Source organism: Diabrotica undecimpunctata, chromosome 3 (assembly GCF_040954645.1).
Source record: "Diabrotica undecimpunctata isolate CICGRU chromosome 3, icDiaUnde3, whole genome shotgun sequence".
NCBI lineage: Eukaryota > Metazoa > Arthropoda > Insecta > Coleoptera > Chrysomelidae > Diabrotica > Diabrotica undecimpunctata.
In genome coordinates this window covers 170,507,770-170,529,245 of record NC_092805.1, presented here as the reverse complement: position 1 = coordinate 170,529,245, position 21,476 = coordinate 170,507,770, and the positions used below count along the sequence as shown (strand labels likewise).

General features: G+C 33.5%; 1 protein-coding gene across 3 annotated transcripts in view; it reads left to right on the top strand.

Moving 5' to 3' along the window:
* LOC140437805 (alpha-tocopherol transfer protein-like) overlaps positions 1-21,476 on the top strand; it is a 96,458-nt gene that overhangs the window by 34,673 nt on the left and 40,309 nt on the right. Inside the window, exon 1 of one of the 3 annotated variants that reach the window (XM_072527556.1) lies at positions 20,700-20,909. The exons of the other annotated variants lie outside the window; for them this stretch is intronic. Within the exon in view, the coding sequence (XP_072383657.1) occupies positions 20,903-20,909 (7 nt within the window). The 5' untranslated portion in view covers positions 20,700-20,902. Of the gene's footprint in view, positions 1-20,699; positions 20,910-21,476 lie in introns of those variants that run through there. 3 annotated transcript variants of the gene reach the window in all.

Sequence of the window (21,476 nt, the reverse complement as noted above, 5' to 3'; positions counted from 1 at the left end):
AATTTTCCCCCAACAACATTACATCGGTATCTGGGAGGAAGAGAAGCAATTAGAAAATCCGTTTGTTAATTTAAGAACTTATTTTTAGAAGCAGGCTGAGACATCTACTTTGTATCGCGTAATTTTCGCATTAGCACTAACATTCTAAGAAAGGAAAACTGAGCACCTAAATGGGTAAACCTCTACATGGACGAAATCTGAATAAAGTCAGCCAAAACTCTGTCGTAAATACAGCGTCGAACTATTGGTTGACATCAGGAAATTTGTTTCCCGATGCAGAGTATTTTCTACTTGCCATTCAGGATCATGCTGTTCCAACAAAAAATTACCTGAAATTAATAATATCAAAGACCCTCGGGTTTAAAACGAAAAAAGCTGATAAGAATATTGGCTTAAGAAACCCTCCAAAATTTAACTAATTATAAAGAACGGAATGGCTAAGTAGGAAAGATTCTTCACCAAGAACTAGCCAAACCTAACAACCAACTAACTAGGCAAACAATAATAAATACACACAATATAACGACACCTTAAAACGATAATCTGTATATTAAATATAACAAAAAGATCGTCAAGTACAGAGTTCTTGTCATACAAATAAGGAGATAATGGAGAATGGAAAGTCATTATTATTCAATCTTCGCTTATCCACTGCTGGACATAGATCTCCCTCATAATTTTCCATCTATTTCGATCTTGTGCCTCTTGTATCCAATTCCTATGACAACGTTTTAGATCGTCAGTCCAACGTGTTGGTGGACGATCCCTGCTTCGGTAGGCGTCATCTCTTGGTCTCCATTCCAGTATCCGCTTTGTCCATCTATTATCTGTCATTCGAGCCACGTGACCTGCCCAGTTCCATTTCAGTGTTGCTACTCTCTCTACTGCTCGACTTACTACTCAGACATTATCTGTTATTCTCTCTACTATTTGAATCATTTTGAAGAACCTACTAGAGAACACAAAACAGCTATGTTTTTGTTTTTAGAGAAACCAAAGTTATGCAATGCGAAGTCAAACCCGGAAAATTGCTGCATGCTCGTCGTTGAGAGGCATCTTGGACATGACAGACGTTGCTCCATATTTTGTTGTTCTCGCACAGATCGCCTTTATAAGTTTGCAGCTTCCACTTTATTTTATTGGTCTTTACTGGAGCTACACTAGTTTTAATACAGTTTAATGCCTAAGGAGACTATCGGACAGCCATAAGAAGCAGAAAGCTTCTTATGGATTTTAGCTTCGAACACGTGGGTTCTGTGTTGTATAGTGGGTGGCGTTCATCGAAGGTTTGTGTACATTTGTTCACCTTCAATTGATCGTATGTAATACTTTCTTCTTGTCTATCTTGTATTTCATCATTTATCTCATAATTTATACCATTCTGATTATTTTTCCCACTAGGTTTTTCCGTCAGTGAGAATCACTGCTTCCGTATTTTAAATTCCTTTCTCTCTTCTCAAATTTACATACTTTTGAACACTTCAAAGAGCACTCTTGATTGACTTTGATGTCTCGTTTTAATTTCGATCCAAATTATTTCCCTTTTAGATCCTTTTACTAATTTTTTCACATTTTTTTTTTGGTTTTTGTACAGCACATAATTTTACTGTCACATTTCTGTTATTTTTTTATATACAATGTATGTTATTTTTTTTTAAATTTGTTAATTTTTTAATACAGTCAAGAAATACTTCTATATTTGTCTAAAATTTTTAAAATCTACATAAATACATAAATAATACTAGCAACTAATTTCGGGTCTATATTTGAAATATTGTCTCATTACCATATTTAAGCAGTTAAGTCAGTAACCTCTGATGCCACACGGGAGAATGTTAATGTTCGAACAAACTGTTATTATTATTATCACGTTTTTCTACAGACAAATAAAAAGTAAATTAAAAAGCGTTAGAAAAGGTCAGTCTATTGTCAATTGTAAACAATAAACAACAATATTGTTGTTTTAATTTTGATAAAAAACTTTCAACAGCGTTTCAATACACACGACTATGATAAGAACGAATAGTTTTGTTGTAAGGTCAATTAGATTATTTGGGAAACGTATTAAACTAAACTTCCTTTAAAATTGTTTAATAAAAACTGGACGTGTGTGTTTTTATTATAGTATGATTATTGGGGGTTTATGAATTAACCTTAAAAACCGTTGGCTACTTTCGGCAGCCTAAAGACCAGAAACATGAAGCGGTTGATGTCGGGATTTACGTTACAAGATGGCGTTCCAAAGGTCACTATAAGTCGGTGGACGAAGGATATAAAGTGATTTACAACAAGCTGAATTTGCATGGTACAAGATCCGACGACCTCCATATTATAGGCTTTCGTCTCTTCAAGGAAAGATGCCACCTCTTTTTTTTGCCGAGGTGGGTTTGAGAAGGGGGATTAAGACTAATGTAGTATTGGGCTGGAAGATGTGGTAGAAGCCAGGTTTTTGGGTACCTATATAGTTATGATTTGTTTTTTTTTTTTTTTGTATACTTATTATGAAAGTTGAGTTACAATTAACCATTTACTGTCTATTCGATACAGTTACTATTTCTACAGTTCTCGGAGTTGTTAGGAACGGCTTAGATCAGCGTTTTTGGCAAGTGCAAGCTATTGCGGTATTTTAGTGGGATTGTTTTGATTATATTCCAGTACTCATCAGGAAGTTCATTGCCCGCTGTGTTTAGAAGTCTATGGCGGGAAAGGGACTTTGGTTATTGGAGGTCTGGTGAGTACGCGAGACTCCTCTACGGTGGCATGCCTTTTTGAGAACCTTCTTTGCTTTGGTGTTCGAGCTATTTATTGTGGAGAGAACGTATCTCTTGTTTAGGTTAAGTATTCTATCATGAATTGAGTCTATATCTACTAGTTAGTGAATTAACGCTAACAAATCGTCACAGTTTTTATCCATGATTCTTCTCAGGATTTTTCTTTCGGTGGCCATGACTTGATTGAGTTGTCTTTTATTTAGCAGAGTGTAGATTTTCGGTCTATATTCGATAATTGGTCTTCTAAATGCTTACATCTATGCAGGAGAGTAACATGACTGGTGTTCCCAAATTTGCCACACAGTGCTGTTAGCAGTCTGGCTCTGTTTCTTACCCTGCTTAGGGCGTTTGGTAGGCCAGCGTTAAAATTGGGTGTCTTTGAAATTTCCAAACCCAAGTAGGACATTGACGGCCTAAAATCGAGTCTTTCTCCGTTGAGTACTATGTGGTTTTTGTGTTCCAGCACCGGGCGGAATTATTTGAGGTTTCTGAATAAGATTAAAAGTTTTTGCAGGATTTTCTCCATTTGTTTCTATTCTCCATTTTCCATTCGACTATTATATGGAGTTGTGCTTGTGCCTTTGTCTCAGGGTATAGCAGGATTTTCTCAGATATCGTGTGCGTGTGGGAGAGAGGGAGGTGGAAAATTTGTCTTCTACTTTGACACTTATAGTCCAAGCAGTTAAATAAGATCGAAATTATTCTTAGTAATGGGATTGGCACTGCGGTTCGATGGAGTTTTTTTCGATCAGTCCAGCATGCCAGACCTGATCGAATGCTTTTTGTATATCTAAAAAGATGCTAATAGCTTGCCTGTTGTGCTTATTTATTACCTGAGAAGTGACAGATGTTGCTTCTGTCCATGCATTTTCTATGGAGTGGCCAGTTTTGAATTCAAATTGGAAGTTTGGGATGATGTATGTTTCTAGGTGGTGTTCTACGAGTTTTTTTCTTTCGGATCGTCTCGTAAATCTTGTCTAGAGTGTTTAGCAGTGAAATTGGTCTGTAGAATTCATCACCGGTAGTTGGCTTCCCTGGTTTAGGGATCAGGATTGTGCTGGATACCTTCCACGGGGTAGGAAAGTCTTTCAGCTGAAGGCAGGCACTGATAGTTTCGACTAGCAGCGGGAACATGGCTTCTGGAATTTGTTTGAGGCATCTTCTATGTATACCATCTGGATCAGGGGCTGTATTTTTGCCTAGGCTACACAGTCTCCTGGCGGTTTCGGTGTCTATTAAGGAAACTATCTCATGATAGTTGGGACTGGATTTTCTAGAAGATAGTTGATATTTCGCTCGGTTACTATACGAAATCATTGTCTGAAGTTGGGGTTTTCTAAGGTGAAGTGCGATCCTTAAGGACATTTCAAGGTTCATCTGCATCTACCATACTGTTGTGTTAAATACCTCTTAACATGGGCATTTCGATCTCAAAATAAAATGCTTGAATTTTTTTTGGTTATATTTTCTCTTATATTAAGTACTGTACTGTACTGTACGGTAATTTTTATTCGTCCTTTGTAAATCGGATTTTCAAGTGCTTTTTACTTAAATTCTTAAAATACTTAAAACCTTCCTAAATAAATCTCTAAATAGATTCCTAAATAATCTTCCGCTATTAAGATATCTCGATTTTTTTCTACTTTATACCTCTAATATCAAGATCGAACCAGGGAACAACAGAAGAAGATATAAACAACAGACTGGGACAAACAAGAAACTGTATAACACAACTAGACTCAGTGTTGTGGGATAAGAACATTACGATAAAGACAAAAAAGAGAATATATAACACCCTGACAAGAAGTATCCTGACATATGTGTCCGAAAACTGGACAATAAACAAGAGAAATAGAGGTAGAATAAGAGCAGTAGAAATGGAGTTCCTGAGGAGAAGCTGTAGACTTACAAAAAGAGACAGAATTGAAAACGCAGAGATTAAGCGGAGAATGGGAGTGCAATCAGACATAATCGACTATATAGAGGAGAAGAGACTATCCTGGTACGGCCACGTCAGAAGATCGAACAGAGGACGCTGGATAAACAAAATCACAGAATGGAGCCCGATTGGAAGAAGAAAGAGAGGAAGACCCCGAAGGTCATTCAGAGATGAAATCGACGAGGCTATGGAGAAAAGAACCCTGCGAGATGGAGACTGGAATGACAGGGAAAATTGGAGAAAACGGTTGAGTGAAGGAAGACAGTGAAAACTGTGGAAATCCTTAGTAGTAGTAGTACCTCTAATATCGACATGATCATTTGTTTTTCTCTCACAGATAACAAATCTACTACAGGCTGGTTTCGTTTTCATTTAATCCGACTGTGCGTTCCAGAAAAACTGGCAAAATACTTGATTTCATTGTTTGCTTGTATTAGAGATTTCACAGTTGTCATAAGTATTTTACTACTCTCGAAAAAAAAGATATCACTGTCCATGACGTGACATTTAGGTACCTATTAACTTATAATCTTTTAATATAAATGGTAAACTGGAGTTATTCAAACAATTTCTTTACAAGGTTAGTCCTACAATACTATACTAGGACGTAATCATAGACGGGAGAGAAATTTTAAACTAGAAACACTTAGTCTTAATAAGAAAGAGCTACCAATTTGGTTTTTCATTGAAAATTATCTGTATTATTATAACGATTGATTTCAAATATTTTCGAAATCTATCTTTTTAATTTTGGTTGTCTATACAAACTTTAGTTAAGTTTTTATTGAACTTATGGTCTTCTTAGCCTAATGTCTAGCATACGCTGAATTTATTTTAGTGGACAACTAATTCTGTTTCGTTTTGCATTTTTAAACAGCTATTACTGTCTGACCTATGTATGTTTTTGGGTGGGTTTGTACGACAAATGATCTCATGTACCACTGAATGGTTTCTATCATGTATATCTTTGTTATTTCTTATGTATTCAGGAATTATTGGTTTTTAAAGCAGTATTAATTCCTTTTTTTCTTTAAGGTTTCACTTTAAGATGTAAATAGTTAACGCATCTTAACACATTATACAAAATATTTTTGGGTATACTATATTGTAGTCTAAGTGCATATGCTGAGAAGCTTCTTGGCGAATATCAAAGTGGTTTTAGGACTGATAAATCAACATCGGACCAGATGTTTATGCTGAGACAGTTATTGGAAAAAAAGCAAAGAGTTCAATCTCGATACCTACTACCTTTTCATAGATTTTACTCGTAAATCAGATTGTGACAGTGTGCTACGAAATAAATTGTGTAGCCATGGACGAATTGTACATTTCTGATAAAATTATAAGACTGATATAATGCGTAAATTTGTTTGCAAACCATAACTACAGGGTGAACAATCACAATCATTTGAAACTCATGTCGGACTGTGGCAGGGAGATCGCTCGCGTGCGCTCTTTTCAACATACTCGTGGAAAAGTTGGTTAAAGACGCCAAAATAGATAACAAAGGACATATTTTTCACAAATTCCTCACAAATTATGGTCTATGCAGATGATCTAGACCAGGGATGGGGAAACTTTTTTTTTCGCGTGCTAATATTTACTAAAGAAATATATGGCCGGCCAAGCTGTTGCATTTTTGGTTATGTTGTTTGCTAAAATAAAAATATTGATTTTTCGGAATCGCTTTTATTGTGCAGTATTACAAAATAAACGATTGAAATACAAAAATAATGTTTTTGCATGATTTCGTCATAATTCGGCTGCATTTGTGAGGCTAAAATTTTGACAGCCTATTACGAATACAATTTTTCCTTAGTTTTATTATGAAAAATTTTTGTTCGCACAAATAACTTGTACCAAACATAGCCATTATTTTTGGGCGTGGGCAACTATATTTTGGTATTGTATTCTAGATATAGCCTTATAAAATTCCAATTTGCTGCTATTAAGAAAAAGTTGCTTCAAATGGGTGTTGCTTTGCATATCTGTTAGTTCAAATTGACGGTTGGCAGGCGTTTCATCGACGTTAGCATTAAAAGGCATGGAAAAAATGTTAAGAGACGGTTCAATTTCCTTAAAATCTAGAAATCTCTTCTCAAATTCCTCATACAGTTTCTTCAGTTGTTGAGCGAATCTTTGTAAGTTTTGTTCTGGACGAAAGAAAAGAAAATGTACTGGACAAAATTTGTTTTTGATTTTTTTACTAGTTGATTACTGATCACGTGTAAAAAAGCATTAATTCAATTGTAGTCGTACTTTAGTTGAAAATGTTAAAAATATAATAAATACATAATAATGGGTTTTCATTTATATTTTGATAAAATGTGCAGTAACATATTTTTATCATACAAAATAAAAAAATGTGTCTGACATAACAAAAGTGAAAATAATATTTGAAGTATCTATGTAATTAAAAAGTGATGAAATATTTTGAACAAGGTTTTCTATACATATATTGTTTTGTCTAAAACTTTCCATTCCATTCAATTCCACATATTTTCAATAAATATTACACGATAAGATCACAATTTACTTTGATTTACGAATTGAAATATACTTGTTAAGTACGTATTAAAATTTAACAACTTTGATAGTAATTTAAATTTTAATGTTTATTTAGAAGTAAATATAAAATTAAAAAATGATAAAACTAAACACTTCATCCAAATCTGATTGGTGGTAATTATTCAATTTGGAAGGCGACGTTGCAACAATATCTTCAATACAACAGACTGATAACAGATAATAGATAATAGACTCCAAAATACCTTATTAAAGTTATTTCATCATTATTATTATCTCGACTATAAGAAAATCATTCCATTAAGTTCAGGTGCAGATAAATTAAACAACATACCATTCTCCTCCAAGTCATTATTTATTATAATAGTAGGAAATACTTTTCAACGCGTGTCTAGAAAAGCTATCGTTTTTCTTTACCTTATACGTACATCTTTCTTAATATTCGCTATAAAAGTTATTAGCGACCACTACCTAACAGAAGCTTCAGAAAAGATATCAAAAAATATTTAACCTTCCACAAAATAAGGTAAAACGAATAATTTTATCTGATAAGCTTATACCAAATGATTATTTTTCTATAGGATAAAACATTATGCAATTCAGCAATGTATTAGAGTAGCAAATTGTATCAGAGAAGGCATATATTCTTCTTATGATACCTTTGAAGGTTGGCAACAATCTCTATAATATTGCATTTATGGATTTCGTTGAACAGCCTCGTTAACATAGGAATGTTTTCTTCATTCACTAATTTGAGTATCATTATAGTAAGCAAAAATATGAATTTTAAATTATAATATATTACTTAACAACCTTACCTATAACTCATTTTGTCTCAGGCTGTATTCTCGTGGTTCTATTTTTGTATTTGCAAGTAAGAGAAGTAAAAGGAACTAAAATAAATTTCATCAATATACTGTATCAAAACAAAATTCATATACCTGCTATATAAAATGAATACTTTCTAACAGATTGAAATTGTGACATCCAAACATACAGATCATAATATGTTTAACACATTATATCTTTTAAAAATGTATCTCAATCTTTAAATTTTAGATCATTTATATTTTTGTAATTATTGATCTAGTGACTGAACTTTGTGTATGAGATGTTTCGAAAATTTTCTTTTGAATTTTCGTTGAAAAATCAGTGATTTTGCAGAGCAAACATTTCTTCTATTCCAATTTATTCCAATGTTTACAAATGTTATTGTTTTCGAGTATTGATCAGTTATTGGTATCTACTTTAATGTTTGTGGAACTGTGCCTTATCTATTTCTCTACTTTTTTGTGCTTAGTTTCTGTTATTTGTAATATTTCTTTGATCATAATCCTATAGATGACCTACAAAAGAAAAATATTTTTACTTCAGCATTCTTGGATATACAACATGCATTGGCGTTAAAATTCTAGCATTAAGGATTTCTATATAATCTAATGAACAACGATACAACCTACTTCGAACCATACTTCAAGGTAAAGTGCATGGGAAAAGAGGTCCAGGACGAAGAAGAATATCCTCGCTGCATAACCTGCGAAAATGGTTTAACTTAACCACTACCGGACTTTTCAGGGCAGCAGTCAACAAAGTCAGAATAGCCATGTTAGTGTCCAACATCCGTAACGGATAGGAGGCACCATAAGAAGAAGATATAAACTAAATCAGAGACTTCGATGGGTTGGTCATGTAGAGAATGATCAGCTGGAGAATGAAGACCGAAATGTTGCCAAAAAGAGACCTAGGGCGCAAGACCAAAAGAAAGATCACGGAAAAAATGGGAGGATGAAGTGGCAACGGACGCGCAAAATTTGATAGACGTGAGAACCTGGAGAAGATGGACGCGGGACCAGTAAGGATGGAGGCATAGTTTGGAGTAAGACAAGGCTCGATTTAGCGCTGTAGCGCCATTGGAGAGAGAGATATAAACTTAAAATGTCTGTATCTGAGTACTAATATCAATAATTTTGACCCAATTCAATAATTTTATGTAATCTTTCTTTTTTATTGGAAATATTTACAATGTCGTCATCATATCGTAAGTGGTTTAGGTATTGTTCGTTTGCGTTAATATATAATTTGTTGCAGTCTATTATTTTCTTAAAGATATGTTCAAGTGCTTGGTTTAACTCATTTGTGCCACGGTATCTGCCATGTCCGACTCACCAGTTAATTTTATTGTTCTATGCTCAATTTGTTCCATGATTTTGACAAATACTGTTGCATTGTCATATATTCTAGATTGAGTCTATACAGGGTGGGCCATAACTATTAGGACACAGCTTAAAGTCAGGTTATAGGGATATGCCAAAATATGCTTATTTTGGTTTTTTGCCACTAAATTTACTGTATATTTATAAATTGGTATCAAAATTGGCATCGAGGCAAAAGTTTTTATTTAGACGCAGAATCTGATTTATTATTTTACATTTTATAGTAGCGAGAGTCCCGTATTTGATTCATGATAATGAAATTTAGTCAAAACAGTTTTTGACGAGACTGTTTAATGATATTGGTTAGAAAAATGACCCAAATATCGTTTTTATATAATATTGGTACTCTAAATATGTTTACGTCATACTCTCTATTGTGAAAAGTGCAACAAAGTATTTCTTTGTCAAAAAAAACTTATTAAAATATTCTAATTTAGTCTTAAAATATCTTATAAAGATTAATATTTTTATTACTAAGTGTATCTATCACCTCTCACTACCTGTTCAAAATCTGTTCGGTAAAAAAAGTTCGTCTCTTGTTCTTTCAAAGTTTGTTATTTTAACTTTTAAGTGCGTTTTCTTTTTCCTTATATGCTGGTACTTCCCTAGCAACTTATGGAAATACAATAAAGTCATCCTTTCATTGGAATTTAATGGAACCTATATGCTTTCATTACTCCATTATCTAAGGAAAATCACTAAAAAGTTAGAAACGTTTATTTTTAACTCAATTTCATTATCAGTAATCATCCACATGTACATACATCTTGTAACAATATGTAAAATGATAAATACAATAATAAGCACTTTTTAAATCTATGTGCATATTTTGGGAACAGTTTATAAAGATGTAGTGAACTTATCAGAAATCCAAAACGAAATTTCAAATTTAACATTCTGTATCTTTTTCCACAGCTACATTGTATTAAAGCATATATAAGCAATAGTTATGTGCTATTCTTCTTCTTCTTTTAACAGCTCTTGACTGACCACTCCTGGACGTAAGTCTCCTCTTGGCGTTTCCATTTTAATTTGTCTCTTGCTACCTGGTGCCATATCTTCTCGATTTTTCTTTTCCATCGTTCAGTAATCTCTTTGGAGGTCAACCCACACCCCTCTTATGTAACCTAGGTCTCCATTGTACGATGTATTTCGTATACCTGGAGTTTAGACCGTATGTCATCGCTGAAAGAATGCAAGAATTGAAAACGTTTACCTTGACGTCATAGAAATATTGTTCTTGAGGATAGTTCATGCCAACGGCAGCCCATATCATGCGGATTCTTCAATCTACTTCTGCGTCTTTGTTTTCCCTTCACAACTTTATTAGATGACACAATTTTTACCCATTTAATCAGATTTATATTTTTCAGTCATAATGCCGGTGTATATACTTTTAAGCATCGCTAGATTTACCAATCCAAATTCAGTTCAGAGTTTGATGCTCATTAGTTTCTTAATTTAGCTTGAATGGTTCCTTGTGGTGCCTTAAGATAATAAAGTTGGTCTGAATTTCCCTACAAACTGGCGAACTTATCTGCGGTGTTCTGGGGATGCAAAGTTACCTACACAGATTGAGGAGATATAAAGAATTCGATTCAAAAGTAAATTGTATTATCATATAGCTATTGAAAGAATCGACTATCAATATACAAGGCGAGTTATAGCTACTTGGTGAGTAATGAGATCTGAGTCAACTTTGCTTTGTGGACGATAGTGTCATTATTAGTAGCGAACTCAACTTGCTACACAAAATGCTTTAAGAATTAAGAAATGTTTCAGAAAGAATACGCTTGAAAATGAATCTAACAAAGGATAAGATTCTTACTTTATAGGAAGTACCAGTTACTTTAGGAGAGAAAGTGACAGAAAAGATGGGAAAATATAATTACTGCTGATGCATTCTGCAATACAACATCAATCATTAACTTTGCTTTTATCTCCATATATATTTTCTCACATTGTGAGAAGTATATATATATATAACAAGCGAGTCTTCTACAGCTGGCGCCGCCTCTCGCATCCTAATTTCCAGCGTTTTCTGTCGAAGCAATCTTCAGTTGTTAAATCTCTGGCGGTCATTGCATCGTCGACATCGTCTCTCCAGGATCGTCTTGGTCTACCTCGTTTTCTTCTAGTTGGCGGAGTCCATTCTTCTATTTTTTTTTGGCCATCTATTTTCAGGCATTCTCTGAAGGTGCCCATACCAGTTAAGTCTTTTGGCTTCGATTGTGTCTATTATGTCTAGATCGATTTCCATTTCTCTACGAATATCTTCGTTTCTCACCCTATCAAGTCTAGTGAGCTGGCAACATCGTCTCCAGTAATTCATTTCCATGGCCTTAATTTTTGATTTGTTTCTTTGGTTTACTTCCTAGAGTTCGGCGCCGTACAGCCCAATACTTTCTATTATTGTTTTATAGATTCTTCTTTTATTTTCTTTTGTTATTTTTTTTATTCCATAATAGTCCGTGTAGCTGTCTGGTGGCTGATCTTGCTTGGCCAATCCTGGAGTGTATTTCTTCGCTACTTCCTGCTTTTGATGTTATTTGGACTCCCAAGTATTTGAAATTGTCTGTTGGTTTTATAGTTCCCATTTCGATTTGTAGGCTTTCTGGTTTTTCTCCTACAACTAAGTACTCAGTTTTCTGTATATTAATTGTGAGGCCCCATTTGGTATACTCATCTTCCAGTTTTCTAAGCATGTAGCCTACATCACTCTCGTCTTCAGCTAGAATGGCTTGGTCGTCAGCGAAGTGTATCGTGTACAATCTATCATCTCCGATTGGGATGTCCATATTGCAGCACTTTCTTCTCCACACTGAGAGTGCCTTATTTAGATATATTTTGAAGAGTGTAGGTGCTATGCAGCAGCCTTGCTTTAGGCTCTTACTAATAGGAATTTCCCTAGTTAATCTATTTCCAGTTTTAATGTTTGCCGTCATATTTTTGTAGAGCTGTTGTACTGCTTGTATATTTTTTTTGCTTATTCCTTGTTTTTCCATTGCTACCCAAAGCATTGAAAGTGGTACACTATCGTATGCCTTTGTCAGATCTATAAAGACTATATGAGTTGAAAGGTTGTGGGCTAATCTTTTCTCGATAACTTGCTTTAGAGAGAATATACTGTCCATACAGGATCTGCCTGCACGAAAGCCATTCTGTTCTTTAGCATCTGTCACCTTTTTTTTTTAATTATGTTTTATATTATTTTTCCATACAGTCTTGAGAGTGAATTTATAACACTTAGCCCCCTGTAGTTTGAACAATTCTTTCTATCTCCTTGTGAGAAGTTTTACCTGTAAATTTTATAATGTTGAGTTAACTTCCAAATTGCAAACAGATTGTAGAGACAAGATCCGATATTAAGAAAATAAAATTTTTAATAGAAACGTATGAAATAAAGATAATCAGAGATATCAAAGGAAAAATACCATGGGATCGTGTATGGGAACGCAATAGATATCTCAGGTAAAGATGTAATATAAAAAACAAAATCGACTATAAGCTAGAGAGAAAAAATTTGAAAAACAGACACATAAGTAGAATCGAAAAGCCCAGATTAGAAAAATAGCACTAAGTAACTTATCAAACGGCCTAAGAACTAGAGGAAGGTCAAGAAAAAGATAAGGTGATGTCCTGGACATCCAATAAGAAGACATTCGGAAGATGCAATGGGCGCCATTCTATCAATCAATTTGGAAAAAAACAACAAGGAAAAGAAGTTACAAATTTAAATTTCTACATAACCTTAATGCTCTTAACTTTTTTATCAAGGAAGCAAGTCTGGAGTCACCACAGTTTTAATATGCACTTAAAGCCCATTTAAAATGATTGATACATCCATATTATTTTATAATCTATATAAAAGTATGCCTGATTAGTCTGCAATATATCTTTATTTAATTGGTGTCGTTTACATTCTAAAATTTCCAAATTGCCAAATATTATAATGCCAAAATGATAGGTTTTTACATAATAATTAGTGGAATTTTCATAAATACAACCAGATAATTTACTAAGTAGACTAGTGGAAAATTTAAATGTTTATAGAAAAATGCAACAGTGGTGCAAACACAAAATAAATTAGAGAAAGATGTTTTAAAAAATTTTCCATTTTTTTTACATTCTGTTGAGTTTTCCCACTGGAATGAGAACTAGAGAAGCTTTATTCTATTTATACGTTTCTAACACAATGCTGCTTGAATGCGAACAAAGATGTGTATGCATGATTTATACAATTTAAATTTTAATTTAAAGCCTTCGATAGGTCAAGACGGGATTATCTCATAAGTATGAGTATGAGTACACATAAAACTAGGCAACACAAAATCAGAAAACATCAAAATTAAATGACAAAGGGTAAGGCAAGGGCGCATTCTTTTTTCGTTACTCTATAACTTGTACTCTGTCATATACCTGTCATAAGTCAACGTACAGTAAATGTACTTCCTGATTAAACGGCAATTTTCTTTTCAGTAATCTGAATAAGGCAGAATGAATGGTCAATAGTTGTGAATGGTAGCTATGAATATGTTTTCCATTCTTCTGGGATTTCCTCTCCGTTAATACAACTTAAGAAAAAGTGAGCCAGGCTTTAATTTTGCTGTGCCTTATTTTATTAATTCAGCAGTGATGTTTCCCGGACCAGGTCTCTTGTTATTTTTTAACGATTAACATAACTCTTCTACTTCTTTTAATGTTATTCGTATAGGTGAGACTAGGATATTAATATTATGGGTTTCGTTGTTATATTTGAAGTCTGGTCTGTCTTCATTTAAAATTTTTTCGAAATACTCGTCCTATTTATCGGGTGTGATTGATTAATTATATCTGTTTTCTTTTCCTGTCTTAATGCTTTTAATACTCTCCAACTTTGTGCGCTGTTATGTTCTAGATGAGAGAACATACATAAACTGTTTATGAAACGCTAATAAAAGATAATAATGGTTTCTCGATAGAACTAAAAATACGAATTTAAATTGTAAGTAGTTTCTTTATAAAAATTAGTGTGAAAATGAAAATTCTTTTGTAAGAGCATTTTAAGTAATAACTAAACAATGGCCATCTTGAGACGTTACATATTTAGTATCTTTTAAGATGGCATAGACGCAGAAAAAGACAAGAAACAGTATTAATAAATAATAATAACAAGATAATTATAGGTACAGAAGACAAACTGGAGAGATGGAAAGGATACATTCAGACACTTTTTGACGATGATAGACCTTGTTCTCCACCATCCACTGATGCTCTAATAAATGAAAAAGGTCTAAAAATAACAAAAGAAGAAGTTGTTTATATTGTAAAAGCTCAGAAGAACGGAAAAGCCACTGGTCAAGACAATATCAATGTCGAAATACTTAAATTAATTGCAGACAACGAAAGTAAAAGCCTTAACTTAATAACAGCACTAATTCAATAAGATATATGGCACAGGTGAAGACTGGTTAAAATCAACATTCGTAACATTACCAAAAAAATCCAATGTCTCATGTCTTTAAAACTTTTCTCAAAATCATTCATACACGAATTTACAATAAGTGTGAATTTTAGATGATTGACACTCAATTCGGAGTTCGAAATGGACTGGGAACACGAGAATCTCTTTTTGCCTTAAATGTGTTAATACAACGATGCAGAGACATAAATGTAGATGTATATGCATGTGTTATTGATTATCGAAAAGCATTTAACTGCGTTTTCCATCAAAAGGTGATCTAAATTCTGAGAACAACTGTAATTGACAAACAAGATTTGCGAATTATTTCAGAACGGTATTGGCACCAAACGGCAACAATTGAAACATAACATCCGAAGATATACGAATTCGACGAGGAGTGCGACAAGGTTGTGTCTTATCACCGCTATTATTTAATCTGTATTCAGAATCTATATTCAGAAAAGCGTTAGACGAGGTTCAAGCAGGAATCAAAATTCAAGATTAAGAGTTCAAGATCAAAATATAATAAATGCGATAGTTCATCATAGCGAAATGTTCGGTTTACATCTAAATAATTCCAGAACTAAAATTCTAATATTTTCAAAGATACCAGCAAACGTACATTTGTATAGCAAGGGACAAGTAATAGAACAGGTAACTTCCATAAAATATTTGGGAGCAAATATCAACAGTCAGTGTAATCCAAAAAAAGAAATCATATCAAGAATCGAACAAGCGAGGAAAACACTCATGAACACGAAAACATTTTTTATAAGATCATCCCTTTGTCTAGAGCTTAGAAATAGAATTTTCAGATGTTACGTTTTCTCGGTTTTGCTGTATGGCTGTGAAAGTTGGACAATGAACTCCGAAACAGAAAAAAAAAACCTTTCTATTGTGTGAGGTACTTGGCGCATAAGTAAACAAAAAGAATTACTCAGCATAATTAAAGAGAGAAAATTACAATACTTGGGTCATGTGTTGAGAGGTGAAAGATATGAATGACTCCAAATCATATTGGAAGGTGAAGTTCAGCGTAAAAAATCAGTTGGAAGACGCCAAAACTCATGGCTGAGAGACCCGAGGAGATGGTTTGTCCGCTCATCTACAGAAATCTTTCGTGCAGCAGTTTCCAAAGCTACAATTGCCATTTAGATCGCCAACCTTCGAAAGAAAATGGCGCAATAAGAAGAAGAAGATGGCATAGAAGCAGCCACGCTGACTAAAGTGGTGAGTTTTTGAGATGTGTCTCTACAAAGGTATACTAAAAATATCTTAGTTAGACCAAGTTACCACTGAAGAGGTTTTTCGAAGACTTTCTAAAGAAACTGACATCAACAAAAGATGCGAAACTTATAATATCTAGGGCATATGATGAGAGGGCCAGATATCCGCTTCTCAAGTTATCCGTTAGAGAACGCTTATAGGGAAACGTAGCGTTGGAGCAAGACGCATGTCTTGGCTCCGTAACCTCAGATAGTCATTCAAGTGTTTTTCAAATCAACTTTTTAGAGCAGATTAGCAATAGTTATCACATCATCAACCTTCGAAAGAACCCGATACGTTGAGAAAAAAAGAACCAAGTCTATCTAGCACTCAAAATCAGTAATCATTGAAAAGGTTTAGTAATCAAATTAAAATTTATTTACGGACGTAATACTATAAGAACGTGTGGTATAATTCTAGCAGTTGTATAGAAGATTTTGATTATATTAGAGGTAGGTAACAGATAATCAGATGGGAAAAACAAATTACTGAAATAGGAACAGAAGAAATATAGTAAAAGAAGCAGTGGAAAAAAAACTATCTCTCTAAATCTAGGTCTACATGAGCTGCAGAGCTTTACAAATAAAATAAATATAAATTCTACAATGAACATAAAACTAAATTCATTGTCAAATTATAACAATTAAGGCCCATGCCTATCTTCAACTATATAATTTTCACAAAAATTAATAACAACTTCTGTGGACCTACTCAAGGTTAAGCTTGTAATTATCATTAAGTCAATTAAGTTTTGTACATGTCTGTCTTATTTTTATTAGACAATAGTTAAGAACAAATGATATTATTTATTTTAATGGTACCTTTCCCAAAAATTACTTATATGATTAAAATAGAGATATCTGCTTCTCTGATTGTATCAGTTTAATAGCATAGCAACAAAATTTTATTTGTCTGAAAGGATTCTCGATACTATTATGAATTTTTTATGACTCTGGAATATAAATCAAGCTAAATTTGACCGACCGCATGGAGTTATGTTAACACTTTAAGGATCGCAAGCAAGCAAGCAATTTAATTAAAACCATTAGCTCTAGGCTAGGTCCAGTTCGGAGACGTGGTGCTCAAGGGGTTGGGCCCTACGTGCCCGGGTTTACGATTGTCCCTTGTCCACGATTTTATCTTTAAGAATCGCTACGGTTGTGGCTTATTTAGATAGACACGCGACTAAAAAAAAACACTCAAATGGCTCGCGTAGAATGTCCAATGTGGCAAGAGCTGTGTCACACGTAGCGCCGTTCTGTTGAAACCACACGTCGTTGATGTCAGTATCATCCAATTCAGGTCAAAAGAATATTACAGTCATCCACCTATAGCGTTCACTGTTTACGGTGATGGACTGGTCAACGTCGATTCCAAAAAATATAGACAGCACTTCGCTGAAGATGATTTTTCGATGACATTTAGGGTTAGTTTATACGTCAAATCACGACGATAAATTAACCAAGTTGTAGTCTGTGAAAGTCTACAAGTGGTTTTGATTGTTGAATAAACCAGTGCACTGAAATTTATCCATCACACTGCTATATCTATCCATGGTGATTTGGCAAAACACACACTTTGACAGATTTAGCTGCAACAGTATGACCTCTACTAACTACCAAGTTAAAAAATTCCTATTGGAAAACTCATGAAAATTAATTTTCATTAACATGAATTTATGGTTTATGATAACAAACCAACTCTATTTTTACGAAATATGTATATAAAAGTAGTTTTTTTTTCTTAAAGATGTTTATTTTTGCTTTGGATAAACAAAAAAAGAAATGTTGCATTATTCAAATCACACACTCATAATTTATTTCTTTTAAAAAAAGAAATATTATATTCAAGTTATATTCATCCATAATCAATCACTATTGAAATATTATCTTATCAATAAATTGAGCACTTTCATAGGGTAATTTTCCAGTTTAAAAACTAAATGAAATAAAGAGAGATCAGCTCCTGAATACCATCATAATATTCTAACGCGTTTTAAAATAAAACGAGCATGTTGTTTTATTTTTAAAGGCTGAAAAGTTTTTCCTGGCGTTTTCGTTGTGATTTACTACGGGATTATTAACAGGAGAGTTTTTGTGTCCTCATTGCATATGGTTGTTTTTTTAAAGGCAACCACATGCTTGGAAAGCATTAACCCTGTACTGCCCAATTTTTTTAATGCAAAAAAAATTTCTGATATTATATACTTCCAGGACAGGATTAAATTGAAACAAATTTGAAGATTTTTTAAAATTTTTTATTTTTTTTGTTTTAATACTGTTTGTGACTCATAAGTTACAACGAGAAAAAAAGTTAATTTTTATGAAAGTCCATAAAGCAATTAGAATTAGTTGTAAAGCACAAATTTACATTACATTTTTCACATATTACTTTTGGCTTAATTCCGATTTCTTGCAGCGGCCGCGCTTTTTTCAAAATTTAGGCGAATAGCCTATTCTGTCTTTCCGTATGTTTTTCTTCGGTAGAGAAGCAATAGGTCCTCTTTGAATTTTTTTTCTATTTCTTGTTCTATCATTATAGATAAACTGGACCTTCCACTCTTCTTGAGCCTCTCTTTACGCTCTTAAGAAAGACAAGCGGCAATAGATGCTTTGAAATCTAAAACAGTTAGTTCATCGTTTTTTTTTACCCAGTAAGTGGGTGCCTCTTTTATAAAGTAACCGTCTTCTTCTTCGGGTTCCTTCTCCTATCGGAGGTTGGAAATCATCATCGCTATTTTAATTTTATTGGCCGCGCTTCTGAATAATTCTAATGAGCTGCAAACGAACCACTCTCTCAAATTTCTTAGCCAGGATATTTTGCGTCGTCCTGGGTTTCTCTTCCCTTGCATAATTAACCTAATAAAGTAACCAAGCATTCACAACTCCTAAATCAAATACATGGAACACAATGCGGAAGTACCACTTTTTAGAACGAATCCTAGTTCTATATAAAGCCATCAACAAGTCCACTCCACCCATACATTTATTGTAAACCGTTACAATGTTAGGACATTCAACAAGAATGGTTTCTTTCTTTGCTTTGTCCCATTTTTGAACTTGACGTATATGATACGTACCTACAAACGAACTCAGTAAATGCACCGGCTTGTTGTCGTATCATTGGATAGCTCTAAGAGTTATTCCTTCTTTGTTGTAGATAAGTTCTTCGAAACTCCCCCTTCCTTTCTTTTTCATCTTTTTGTCGGTAGAGAAATTCATCATCCAGCCTTCATTTATCACGTCCACTGCTGGACGTAGGCCTCCCTTAAACTCCTACATTCTTTGCGATTTTGTGCTCTTTGTTGCTAATTTTTCGTGATACGCCTGATGTCGTCAGCCCAACGTGTAGGTGGTCTTCCTCTACTATGTTTATCTGCTCTTGGCCACCAATGTGTAATTTTTACAGTAGTTAAAAAGGTTGTAAAAGATGTAAAGAAAAGGATGTAATTTCTCACGGTAGAATTACATCCTTTCAATCTACTAGGTACCGTACCTACAGAGGGAATACCCAAACTGTCCAGTTTAATTTGTAATTGAGCGTTGGGCGGATGAAAGAGGGAAGTTTGTAAGAGAGTGTGACTGCAGAATGTTTGATTCCGTAAGAGACATGGTGGAGAAAATGATGAGGGATGAGGGTGGTAGACACGTATCAAAAAAAAAAAAATTATGTACAATTCTCTTAGTATCGCATAGGAGAATCTCTTTATAGCCCCACGTTTTTGGTTTGTTTTTTATATACATTTTTAGACTAGGTTTTCCTTTGAAAGGAAAAACTTGTTTATCTACTGATAGTTTTTCTGCATTGTAATTTTCTGAAAATTTGCTATAACTGCTTCTAAAAGCGGTTTGATTTTGTTTAACTTATCTCCGGGAATTATCTGACTATTGTCATTGAAGTGGATTGTTTTTTATTTGTTCCCAGCAATTTAAACATACACCGAAAAACTGTTCTATTTCGTTCTTGTCCACATTTAAAGACTTTTCGGTATTCTTTTGGGTTGAATACAAATTTGGGTAATAAACAACTACCTTTCCAAGATTAAATTGGCCGTGCAGAACGACTAGTAGTTCGTTTCCATGTGATATTCTGATGATTGGACACGTCCATGCTTTAACGTCATATAACAATGTTGAGAATACATAGAGACGTTCTTAATTCTAATGGTATGTTATGTTATAATGTTATGTCTCTATTGGTTATATTTATATATATATATATATATATATATATATATATATATATATATATATATATATATTATAAAATAATATGATATCCATAATAGATTTAAATTATTTCTATTATTTTGAACCAGTGACAAAATTCAAATGAAGCAATTAAAAATTTGCACTACCACAACATAATCATCAAATCGTTGCCAAATGGACATATTCGTGGGAGAAATCCAAAGAAACCAACGAATATTTTCCACTACTAAATCAGAACCAATCGAAACCTGAAAATTGCTGCTGGAAAACCGGCAACGCAGCTTTCACCTACATCTATATGTACTACCACCTTTTATTTGCAGATCAACATTACTCTTTTACATCCGACCGGTAAACTTCATTCTATTTGTATTTATAGAAATCCCATTATACCTACATACACGTGAATTGCAACGGTACCGGTAAATCGGTGTAGAAAGTCGGTCGTACTGTCTTACTCCTCATTTTGTCGTTAGCTCCAGCTGTGTTGTGATATTTTTATTGTTAATTTAGAGATTTTTTGCACTTCCAAGATGCCTAGTAAGTTTTTAATAAATAACTATAGTACTATAAGTTCCTATTTATATCATTTTATTAAACGTAAGTCCATGTAAAGTTACCTGAAAAAAGATATTTTAAAAATAATTGGTGAGGTTGTTTTATTTTGAGATTTTTGAATCTGCTTTTTTTCTTGTTTTTACGTTTTATTGGACCGTTTCCGACCAACTTCTTCCATTATTTTGTTCTAGTAGATATTCTTGATGTATCTGTTATTTTTACTCTGTAATTTTTCTGTAATGTCAATGCTTCGCTAGCATATGTAATATATTGTATCCAAGGACAACTATTGTCTTAAAAACTCTTAAGTTGAAATCATTGCATAATATAGTAATATGTTAGTTGTCTTCCTTTGTCTTTTTTCTATATCTAAGTCTATTTTTCCATCATTTGAAAGGATAGTCCCTACATAATGGTATGTTCCTACTATGTTTTATTCTAAATTTTTGTGTTTATTATTTACTATAATTATTCTGATCCTCTTTTCATTTATTTCTATCTTCATTTTTTCTATCCTCCCATTCCAAATGTCTCTCAATCTCTTTAGTT